Raw genomic sequence first — 10,260 nt, 5'->3', positions numbered from 1 at the left:
AAAGAAACAACGCACTGAGTTTATTCACTAATTTTATTTTCCAAAAAAAAAGAACTGAAAATGGCTGTTGTGGTCCGCATGATCTAGACGCAGTATCCCGACGTGCAGATTAGAGCAGGGGTTGCAATTTAAATTAAAATTATATGCCAAGGCGTCTGATAAATTTTACAGATTTAATATTTTAAAACATCTTAGTGATTTACATTGGCTCAGGTATTTTTGTAAGGTGGCATTTTTTTTATTGCCAGATATAGTCAATTATAATTTAAATGTGCTATTTTTAATTTATTGGAAATCTGGTTTACAGGAAAATTTAAAAAAATTCATGGCTTCCAAATATTACAGGAAAATTATTGTTTAAAAAAATAATATTGTAAGAAAAAGTTCTAAAAATTGACAGTACGGTTTAAAATTAAAAAACTTTTTCTTACAATTTTTGCAAAATTACCAGAGTGTTTCTAAACAATCTTTTTAATCTGACCGGAAATATTTTTTAATCTGCTTAAAATTATTTAATATTCTAGATGACCCAAATAGAAATAAAAATTTAAATTTCCTGAGGCCAGAATTTAAAATTGGATATAATTAAGGAAAAAACGTGGGATTTGTCCAAATTTTATTCAAGCCAGGTATTTTTTTAGCAAAAAGGTTGGAATTTTGCATCAACATATCCAAAAGAAATTTTCTTGTGTGTTTTTTTTAATAATTTTCATGGCAATTTAAAGAGAAATTGCGTTTTTTTAATTCAGTCTCAGCATTACAAATATTAATTCAAATGGTTGGAAAAGCCCCCAATCTGCAGGTGTCGGTTATGGAATGGGAGGGAGGTGAGTAGCAGGTCAGAGGAGGGTGCAACGGAGGGGGCGGCGGCGGCGGGGCGTCTGCAGGGCCGCCCTGGTGGCCGCCTCGAAGACCTCCTGCACGCCGTCCTTGTTCTTGGCCGAACACTCGAGGTAGCCGTAGGCGTGCACCTTGTCGGCCATGGCGCGGCCCTCCTCGGCGGCCACGCAGCCGCCCACCCTGCCGCGCAGGTCCTTCTTCAGGCCCACCAGCAGCACCGGCACGCTCGGACAAAAGTGCTTCACCTCCGGCGTCCACTTTTCCGCGATGTTCTCCAGCGAGTCTGGCGAGTCGAGCGAGAAGCACACGAGAACCACGTCCGTGTCCGGGTATGAAAGGGGACGCAGCCGGTCGTAGTCCTCTTGTCCCGCCGTGTCCCACAACGCCAACTCCACCTAGGAAATTTATTTTATAATTTTTATCCTGTTTGAGAGATCCAAAAAAATAGGAATTATTTCAATTTACTAGGATTATCAACACGTAGCACGCCTCCTTTCAAAAATTCATAAGAGATCTTATTTTTAGTTGAAATGAAAGGTTTTCCCAAGAATCAATTTTAGTGATCCCGCACTTTAAATCGCATACCACGTCCTCTTTTTTTTTAAATTCCCGCAAGTAACTCGCGTAAAATACAATAATTACGTTTTTTGATGTAATAATTTGCAAAATCCGTTTTTCATACGTTTATTTCACGAAAAAACATTATTTAATGTTTTGAGTTGAAAAAATGAAGCGAACATTTAAATGACAGCACGAATAACAAGGTAAAAAGTTAAAATTTCGCAAATTTCTTTCGCTCTATGCTCATTTGAAGACAGAAAATTACCTGTGTGTCATCCACCTCGATGTCTGCTACGTAGTTTTCAAAGACGGTCGGCACGTAGACCTCAGGGAACTGGTCTTTGCTGAAAACGATGAGCAAACAAGTCTTTCCGCACGCCCCATCTCCGACGATCACCAGTTTTTTCCTCACGCGCGCCACTCCTGGAATTTTTTGCCACATTATTTACAAAAAATGGAGCGTCGATTCAGCTCTCAGATCAGATGTAATACTGAAGCCCAACTTGCGGCATTGGAAGAAATTTAAATAAATGGGCCTTGAAATCGACACCAAGGCAGAAGTATAATTTAAACTCAAGTTCGTTGAATTGTGTGCGGGAAAATGAACGAATTTGAAATTGGTGTACCTGAGGGATTCGAGTTGAAGCAGCAGCCCTGCAGGTTGGGCAGGGGGATTTTGATGCGGACCTCCCTGTGACGCAGCATGCCCTTCTCTCGGCCGTCGGCCAGACACTGCGCGCCGCCTCCAAGCCCCCCAAGTGCACTAATCCGATAAATGCGGCACGGTGGTGCAATCCAAGCCACCAAACTGGATTTCATCCCCACAACACACACACACACACACACACACACAATCATAGGAATTGTTTAGAAAAATATACTTTTTGTTAAAAATCTTTCATTTCTATACAGTTACAGCTTTAGCTAAACAAATAATACAATAAAAAAAACACTATGACGCTCTTTAATAGCAATTCAACAGCTAATAGTGATCATTTTGTTACAAGAAATAAATATTCTGGCAGAAATTTATTTACAAGAGATCCGTTTCCGTCAATGGGAAACAAGAAACTTAAAAACTGAACGGCCGAGTGTCACAAGGACAGAGTCTCTTTGATTAGCTTCTTCATCGTTGAACTCACCGATGCGTTCGATGGACCGCTTGTTGTGTATCCAATCTGTAGAAATTCAAAATTCAGACAAATTAAAAGGGGGCGTGGCTCGTGACACAGTGGGCGGAAAAGGGAAAATCGACATTCTACTGAAATATCGCGGGAATTTGGAAATAGGGGCGTGATTCCTGAGGAATTGTTCAGAGGGGGCGTGGCAAGTGATGCAGAGCATGGGAGAACAGTAAAATTTGATTATTTAACTGAAAATTCGCGTCAAATACGATGTGAAGGCGTAGTTTACCATAAAATTTGAAAAATTTGGGCGTGGCCCATGACCTAAAGCGCGGGGAAAACGAAAATTTTTACAATCTTACTCCGGAAATTCACAATGGTGGCGTCGTTCCTCGAGAATTTTCAATAGGGGGCGTGGCAAACCTCACTTAAAATTTGCGGGAAAGTCAAAATGCAGATATAAACAAAAGGGGCGTTGCACGCAACGGAAAATGCTGTAAATTCACTTTTACTGCGATTTTCAACAAAAATCCTCTTAATTTAATTCATTTTTTAGAATTAATCAAATATTAAAATTTGTTAAAATTGCAGCGTACCTTGAAGAGATAGGGTTGGACGTCAGAGTAGGAGGTGTCGAAGACGAGGTCGAGCTCGGCCTGCGTGGGCATCTTAGGGAGGAAGTCGTGTCTGTTCATGGCTTCGGCGATGCACATGATCTTGTCGGTGAGCACGTCGGCGACCTGCTCGCGACACGCCTGCCGCTCATGCTCCGAGTGCAGCGCCAGCAGGTCCAGCCGCACGTTCCACACCTCCCACGGGATGCACTCGGGCTGGAACAGCCATCGGCTGCGTTTCCTCTGGAAGAACTCGAGCGAGATCTGGCCCGAGCGCTGCCCTTCGTGGCTCCGCAGCGCCTCCGAGAAGCTCGTGATTTCGCGCTTCAGCGTCTGGTCCAACTCGTCCGAGCTGCAGCACACCTGAAAATGATATTTAATTGCTTTTCAAAGGGTAAAATTGATAACTAAGTCCTCACGTAGGTGAGGTCGATGAAATTGCAGTCGACATCTGCGTAGCCCAGGGTTCCAACGGAGTAGGAGCCCTCCTCTTTGTATTTGAACTTGCCAAACGACCTGTGGAAGAGCACGGTGTGGAAAATGCTGGCCACGGCCTCTTCCACCTGCCGGCCCTCCACGCTCTGCGGAAAAATCCCAATTATTCCACAACAATCAGCTTATTACGCAATATGTATCACTCAAATCTTTCATTTTTTTGGACAGCTGATAAAAAATTTTGTACTGAAATTTAAGAATCCTTTTAATTAGTTTTAAAACCAGGAGCTGCACAAAGTGAACAATTAAATGAATTAATAAGAATCGATCATTAATAGCTGCTGTTGTTGAGGCCAAACAAAAAACATCTGTTCCGCGATCAGTCGCAGAAAAGCCTTGAAGAATTGGTTGCTATGGGGAAGGCAATTCGTCTCAACTGCTTACCAGCTCAAAGGTTTGCGAACGCGCGTTCATCTGCGCTCATGACTGGACGTCCGGCAGCCAAGTGAGGCCGATTCGGCGGCCGAAATTCGTCCAGGTCCGCCTCTACGACGGATTGGCCTCAATCGAGTCGAATTTATTCGCCTCGTAATGTAGCCCTTGGTTTGTTTATATCACTCACTGATCACGTGACGCAGAGGCCGACGCTGATTGGCTGATTAGCTGGCTGCGTTCCCTAGCGCTGCACTCGCTGCAGCTGGCAGCTGCAGAGGTTGCTCGGTTGCCGTTCTTCGCCGACAGAGCGCGCCGAGCGCGGCATTAGCGCTTAATCAGAAATGGCGGGAATCGGAATTCGTGTTCTCTCTGTTTGCGGCTCGGAATACTTTCGAGGATGTTAAGAATTCCGTTCTAAATTCTCTGCAAGAGTACAAAACTCCACCACCTGATCGATCTGCACTTTTTAACCTCCTTCCAGCCAATTAATCCAAGTTTTTAATTCGGCAGCAAATGCGAATCATCTAACTTTTAAATGCAATAAGAAGAATAAATTTAGACCCACACCTTATACCATTCCTCATTACTGGAGGTTAAAAAGAGAATTCAAAAATCTTTAAAGCAGTACGTGTGCGTGACGCCATTCGCACTTATCCTGTTCCCTTGGATTCATTCTCGTTTCTAAAAGCTGCATATTCTCATCAACAATGCTGTCTGACGAAGAAGAGGAAATAGTCCCCGCCGCAGCTGCAGGAGGGAGTCGCCCAATCAGCGCCCTGAAGCACCCGAAGACGTCGGTGATGGTGGAGGAGGCCTTGACGGCTTTGGACCGGCGCGGTGTGTGGCCGTGATCCCCCTTGTTCCCGCCCGCCCTAGTCAAAAGATAAGTTGGCACTTGAGCGTAATAGGCGAGCCTAGCGCTCACGGCCAATCAGAGCGCTGCGCGCGCTAGACAGCAGTCTGGAAGAGAGTCTGGAAGAGAGTCTGGAAGCGAGCGAACGCGGGTGCAGGGAGCACACGGCGTGGCGTCGATCCAGCGCGTTTTGTGAGCGTTCGGGGCGGTCCTGGCGACCTGCGGAGGTCCAGGAACCCTGAGCGGCGTAGGCGAGAGAAAGGTTAGCGGGATTTAGTGGGATTTGGCGGATTGTGAAGCGAGAATAGCGCGGGACAGAGCACGCAAGTAGAGAGACTTGGCGTGGTCCCGCGCGAATTTGGCGAATTATTCGGTTTTTCTTTGTAATTTTCGTTGTTTTGTGAGAGATATCGCTTGTCGGTGAGCCGGGCGTGCGCCGCTCACCGGATTAAAGCGCGATTTAGAGCGGATGATCGCGGATCGATTAAGTTTCTGTTTCTGGCGGCTGATTGCGTCAGATTGCGTGGAACTTGCGTGGCTAGGACTGTACGCGGCATTCTGGACGTGACTTTGTCGCGTTTTGTCACAGTTATTAGCCCGCTTCTCGCCCGTGAGTTCCGCGTCTGGCTTGCAAATTGGGGAAACGGTTGTGCTAGTCGGTGTGGCCTGTGTGGGACGCGTTGTCACCAAGTCCAGGGCATGGCCTCTCTGTGAGAAGGCCGCCGCCTGACTTGGGCGCCCGCTAATTGGCCGCCACCGGCGAACACACCAAACCCAATCTTTGTAATTTCTCTCAAATTAAAGTCAATTAAATTCAGTAGATTAAAGCCACTTTTTCTTTCGGGAGGTTTTTCACAGCTCCTTCAGAGCTGTTTTCCTGCCCTATTAAAGTAGAGCCAATTTCACTTTGTAATTAAATTAGTTTGCCAATAAAATCGGTTCCCTTGCTTGCCAAACCCTGCTTGTTTTCCCTTCTGAACATTTACCCTTAAACCAGGACTAGGTAGAATTGTTTCTAGAATTTCAGTAGCGCTTTAAGTCAGGTTAGAGATTGTTAGTAAGCTAGCTATTTGTGCCGCGAGCGAAGAATCCCAAGTGAGGTCAACCCTCCCCCCTAGACACCGACCCCAGAACCCCGTGAGCGCGCCCGAGCGCGCGGACCGAGCCCCGCGACACCCGAGCAGTCGGCACAAAGTGGGGGCTCGGCCGGGATCAGTGCATTTTTTGTTGTTCGCAAATTTTGTACTGCCCTTCCTCTTGCACCCAGTTAGCTTACCCTGATAGCGCTATGTCTTGGTTTAACGGTAAAAATTTTTGTAACTTGCCTGGAAATGACTATGTAAACTTCTCCGGCTATGCCCGAGTTGTGAGCCCTCAGGTGGAGGACACATGGCCTGGTCCAGAACCGCAAAATGGCGCGTTTCTGAGTCGGCCCTGCCCTTTCATTGACGCCTCGAGGCTTGGCCCGCCTGTCCAGTCACCTGCGGCTGCAAGCCAGTGTGTGATTGGGTACATGGTCGGCTTCGACTGGCCCCGGCTTGGTGAAGAAGCGCGCCCGGCCCGGCTTGCAGGGCCCACAGCCCCGCTTGCCATACCCACGGCCCCGCTTGCCAGGCCCCTGGCCCCGCTTGCGGTGCCGCCGGCGTCGCCATCGATGCCGAATGAGGCGTATTCTCCGACGGTTGACGAGGGGAGCCGTCAGACTACAGACGAGGAGCGCAAATGCTACGTCCTCGAGTACGAGCGCCTGATGGCTGCTCCTGTTGATGATTCTCGTGAGTTGCAGGCTCGAGAGATCACACAACGGCTTTGGCAAGGCCGGCGGACGAAACTAACGCGAGAAGAACTTGAACTTATGGAATGGTGGGTTTCGCCGGAACGACAACTGAGGGCTGAGAACCTCTTCCGGCAGAAGTCAGACGCCGTAAAGGTGAAACTGGCTGAAGTCAGACAGCAGGCCAAGGCGATTGACTGGATGAGTGGACCTGGTTCGGCTAACCACCGGATCAAAGAGCTCCGCATGGAGCTTGTCACGATTTGGGCGGAAAGAGACGCTTGGGAGGAACGCGAAAAGCGGCCACTCAGGTTCCAGGAGTCGCGCCCAATGACGGCACAGCCCTCTGAGCCGCGTGGTGCGCCACCTGATGTGACACCTGCGCCTAGTGTGGTGCAGCGTGAGGTACAGCACATTGCGCCACCTGAGGGGGCTCTGTCCGCCGTGCTACCTGATCCGGAGCTGGCTGCCATCCCGCCAGCGCCGTGTAAGGTGCCGCATGAGGCGCCGCTGCGGGTGACGCCGTCTGAGGTGCCGCCAACGCTGCTGATTGAGCGGCGCGAGGCTCTGTCTGTGGTGCCCCCTGACGTGCCGCGCAGCGCGGTACCTAAAGCGTTGCCTGAGAGGGAACAAGATGTTGCGCCACCAGCGCCCCTTGTTCAGCCGCGTTCAGCGCCACCTGTTGTGACGCTGGCTGCGCCACCAGAGGCGCAAAGCCACGGCCCAATTGAGGGTCCCCCTGAGGTGCTACCTGTAAAGGTGCCACCTAAGGCCCCATTCAAAACCCCAAGATGTGACGTCAAACTGGCAGAAGTGTACGCCAGGGCGAGAAATGAGTCTCCTACCAAGGAGCAACAGAGCCGCGGTCTAAAGCGGCCGCGCTCGAGCAGTGTCTGCTCAAACCACAGGATGAAGACCAGACGAAACCGAAGCCGACGTGCGAAGATGACGCGTCCTCGGAGGACCTGGCCTGCTCTGGAGCCGATGCAGGACGAGCCTGATGGACGTCAGCCCAGGAGAAAGAGAGGCCCCCAATCCTGCCGCCGTGAAGGAAGGAGGAGGAGGCGCAGACCACCTGAAGGCCAGCGGCAGACGAAGACGGCGCGTCGCCGACAGCAAGAAGAAACCATGCACGCGAAAGCGAGCCGCCAGTGGTCAAACCACAGGCTTAAGCTGATGGCTTCGAGGAGGTTTGGTGAACCCCTCAAGGCCAGTCAGTGGTGGGACAACCACCGCCTGTTGGCGGCGCTCAAGAAGCGCCGACCATCTTGGCCAAGACCGAGGGCGTCAAGCCTTTGGTCAAATCACCGCATTAAAGTGGTTCTCCACTAATATGCCAAAGTTTTCGCGCCGTGTCCCCCTTGTTGTGAGAAATTTCCCTGGAGGTTGCACCCCCAGGTAAATTTCTGGGGGGCATGTGGCCGTGATCCCCCTTGTTCCCGCCCGCCCTAGTCAAAAGATAAGTTGGCACTTGAGCGTAATAGGCGAGCCTAGCGCTCACGGCCAATCAGAGCGCTGCGCGCGCTAGACAGCAGTCTGGAAGAGAGTCTGGAAGAGAGTCTGGAAGCGAGCGAACGCGGGTGCAGGGAGCACACGGCGTGGCGTCGATCCAGCGCGTTTTGTGAGCGTTCGGGGCGGTCCTGGCGACCTGCGGAGGTCCAGGAACCCTGAGCGGCGTAGGCGAGAGAAAGGTTAGCGGGATTTAGTGGGATTTGGCGGATTGTGAAGCGAGAATAGCGCGGGACAGAGCACGCAAGTAGAGAGACTTGGCGTGGTCCCGCGCGAATTTGGCGAATTATTCGGTTTTTCTTTGTAATTTTCGTTGTTTTGTGAGAGATATCGCTTGTCGGTGAGCCGGGCGTGCGCCGCTCACCGGATTAAAGCGCGATTTAGAGCGGATGATCGCGGATCGATTAAGTTTCTGTTTCTGGCGGCTGATTGCGTCAGATTGCGTGGAACTTGCGTGGCTAGGACTGTACGCGGCATTCTGGACGTGACTTTGTCGCGTTTTGTCACAGTTATTAGCCCGCTTCTCGCCCGTGAGTTCCGCGTCTGGCTTGCAAATTGGGGAAACGGTTGTGCTAGTCGGTGTGGCCTGTGTGGGACGCGTTGTCACCAAGTCCAGGGCATGGCCTCTCTGTGAGAAGGCCGCCGCCTGACTTGGGCGCCCGCTAATTGGCCGCCACCGGCGAACACACCAAACCCAATCTTTGTAATTTCTCTCAAATTAAAGTCAATTAAATTCAGTAGATTAAAGCCACTTTTTCTTTCGGGAGGTTTTTCACAGCTCCTTCAGAGCTGTTTTCCTGCCCTATTAAAGTAGAGCCAATTTCACTTTGTAATTAAATTAGTTTGCCAATAAAATCGGTTCCCTTGCTTGCCAAACCCTGCTTGTTTTCCCTTCTGAACATTTACCCTTAAACCAGGACTAGGTAGAATTGTTTCTAGAATTTCAGTAGCGCTTTAAGTCAGGTTAGAGATTGTTAGTAAGCTAGCTATTTGTGCCGCGAGCGAAGAATCCCAAGTGAGGTCAACCCTCCCCCCTAGACACCGACCCCAGAACCCCGTGAGCGCGCCCGAGCGCGCGGACCGAGCCCCGCGACACCCGAGCAGTCGGCACAGGTGGATCCTCACTCTACGCCATCAAGGGGTTCATCCTGGAGAGGTACACCCTGGACATGCAGCGCTTCGCCAGCCGCATCTGCAAGTTCCTGCGGGAGGAGGTGCAGGCCGGCAGGATCATCCAGACCAAAGGGACGGGCGCCAACGGATCCTTCAAGTTGGCCAGGAAGAAGAAAGCAGCAGTCGTCAAGAAGGTCAACAAGCCCGACGAGAAGACCAAAACCAAGAAGGTAAGGCCACAGGACGCATCTGGGGAGGCCGTGGTGCAGCTTGCGAAGATCAGGACGTTGAAGACACTGGCGAGGAAGAGGGTGCCGCGCGTGTCCATCGCCAGCCTCAAGGCGAAGAGCAAGCTTCCCAAGCCTACCAAGAGGAGAAAGTAGTCGTATATAGTTTCTTTTTTTGTTCGTAAGTATCCAAAAAGGCCCTTTTCAGGGCCAAAAATTCGCAAGTTGAGGTGCAAAAGCAATTCTTTATTTTTTTTAAAAAAGATTCGCAAAAGTATAAAAGTGGCACATCATATTCGAATTGTCTCGCTTAGCTGATTAAAAAAATGTATAATTTATTAAAATCCAACACCAATAATTACCCGAGAAAGTCGTTTTTAAAAATTACTCATAATAATTAAATTTTACAAGGAAAAATACTGCTTGGTTTTATGACATCATCATTGAAAAAATCAAAACTCTACTACAAGCCGTTGCTCTTCTACACGCGATTTTTCCAAAACACTTCTGCTAGAAAATTACGGAAAATTCACTTTTTCGTAATAAGCATTTAATAAGTGGCACACCATTCGATTCGTCTCACTAGGCAGATTCCAATAATGTAAATTTGATAGAAATCCGACCATTTTCATTATTGTCCTTCCCCCAATTTCCCGGAAAATTTATTTGAAAAGTTGAGATGTTTGGATCTGAAGAAAATCAATCCACAAGGAAAGACAATCCACAAGTCGTAACCTTTCTTTATGCGATTTTCCTAGCACATTTTTTGTTGGAA

At 49.2% G+C, this 10,260-nt stretch overlaps 3 protein-coding genes across 3 annotated transcripts; 1 reads left to right on the top strand and 2 right to left on the bottom strand.

The window, feature by feature from the left end:
• Positions 1–15: 15 nt before the first annotated feature.
• Positions 16–2,259, bottom strand: LOC135946795 (rho-related GTP-binding protein RhoA-D-like). The gene is made up of 3 exons (XM_065495171.1): positions 2,028–2,259; positions 1,667–1,824; positions 16–1,235 (listed from the first exon to the last, which is right to left on the bottom strand). The coding sequence occupies exons 1-3, from the start codon at positions 2,257–2,259 to the stop codon at positions 840–842; spliced, it is 786 nt and encodes a 261-aa protein (XP_065351243.1). The 3' UTR covers positions 16–839.
• A 23-nt stretch (positions 2,260–2,282) lies between these two features.
• Positions 2,283–4,216, bottom strand: Atg101 (autophagy-related protein 101). The gene is made up of 4 exons (XM_065495172.1): positions 4,019–4,216; positions 3,559–3,720; positions 3,122–3,502; positions 2,283–2,579 (listed from the first exon to the last, which is right to left on the bottom strand). Exons 1-4 carry the CDS (start codon positions 4,046–4,048, stop codon positions 2,496–2,498), a joined length of 657 nt encoding a protein of 218 aa, XP_065351244.1. The 5' UTR covers positions 4,049–4,216; the 3' UTR covers positions 2,283–2,495.
• Positions 4,217–4,701: 485 nt separating this feature from the next.
• Positions 4,702–9,657, top strand: LOC135946945 (histone H1A, sperm-like). Its single transcript, XM_065495442.1, has 2 exons — positions 4,702–4,846; positions 9,259–9,657. Exons 1-2 carry the CDS (start codon positions 4,717–4,719, stop codon positions 9,639–9,641), a joined length of 513 nt encoding a protein of 170 aa, XP_065351514.1. The 5' UTR covers positions 4,702–4,716; the 3' UTR covers positions 9,642–9,657.
• The last annotated feature ends 603 nt before the right edge of the window (positions 9,658–10,260 follow it).

This window comes from Cloeon dipterum, chromosome X (genome assembly GCF_949628265.1).
Source record: "Cloeon dipterum chromosome X, ieCloDipt1.1, whole genome shotgun sequence".
In the NCBI taxonomy this organism is placed as follows: domain Eukaryota; kingdom Metazoa; phylum Arthropoda; class Insecta; order Ephemeroptera; family Baetidae; genus Cloeon; species Cloeon dipterum.
This window is presented reverse-complemented; position numbering and strand designations above follow the sequence as displayed.

Coding starts and splice junctions, on each gene's coding strand:
- LOC135946945 (XM_065495442.1), top strand. CDS start 4,717: ATGCTGTCTGACGAAGAAGAGGAAATAGTCCCCGCCGCAGCTGCAGGA. Junction 4,847..9,258: donor GACGGCTTTGGACCGGCGCG/GTGTGTGGCCGT, acceptor CAGTCGGCACAG/GTGGATCCTCACTCTACGCC.
- LOC135946795 (XM_065495171.1), bottom strand. CDS start 2,259: ATGATTGTGTGTGTGTGTGTGTGTGTGTGTGTTGTGGGGATGAAATCC. Junction 1,825..2,027: donor CTTCAACTCGAATCCCTCAG/GTACACCAATTT, acceptor AAAAAATTCCAG/GAGTGGCGCGCGTGAGGAAA. Junction 1,236..1,666: donor TCGAGGTGGATGACACACAG/GTAATTTTCTGT, acceptor TAAATTTCCTAG/GTGGAGTTGGCGTTGTGGGA.
- Atg101 (XM_065495172.1), bottom strand. CDS start 4,048: ATGAACGCGCGTTCGCAAACCTTTGAGCTG. Junction 3,721..4,018: donor GTTCGCAAACCTTTGAGCTG/GTAAGCAGTTGA, acceptor ATTTTTCCGCAG/AGCGTGGAGGGCCGGCAGGT. Junction 2,580..3,121: donor TCCAACCCTATCTCTTCAAG/GTACGCTGCAAT, acceptor GAATTTCTACAG/ATTGGATACACAACAAGCGG.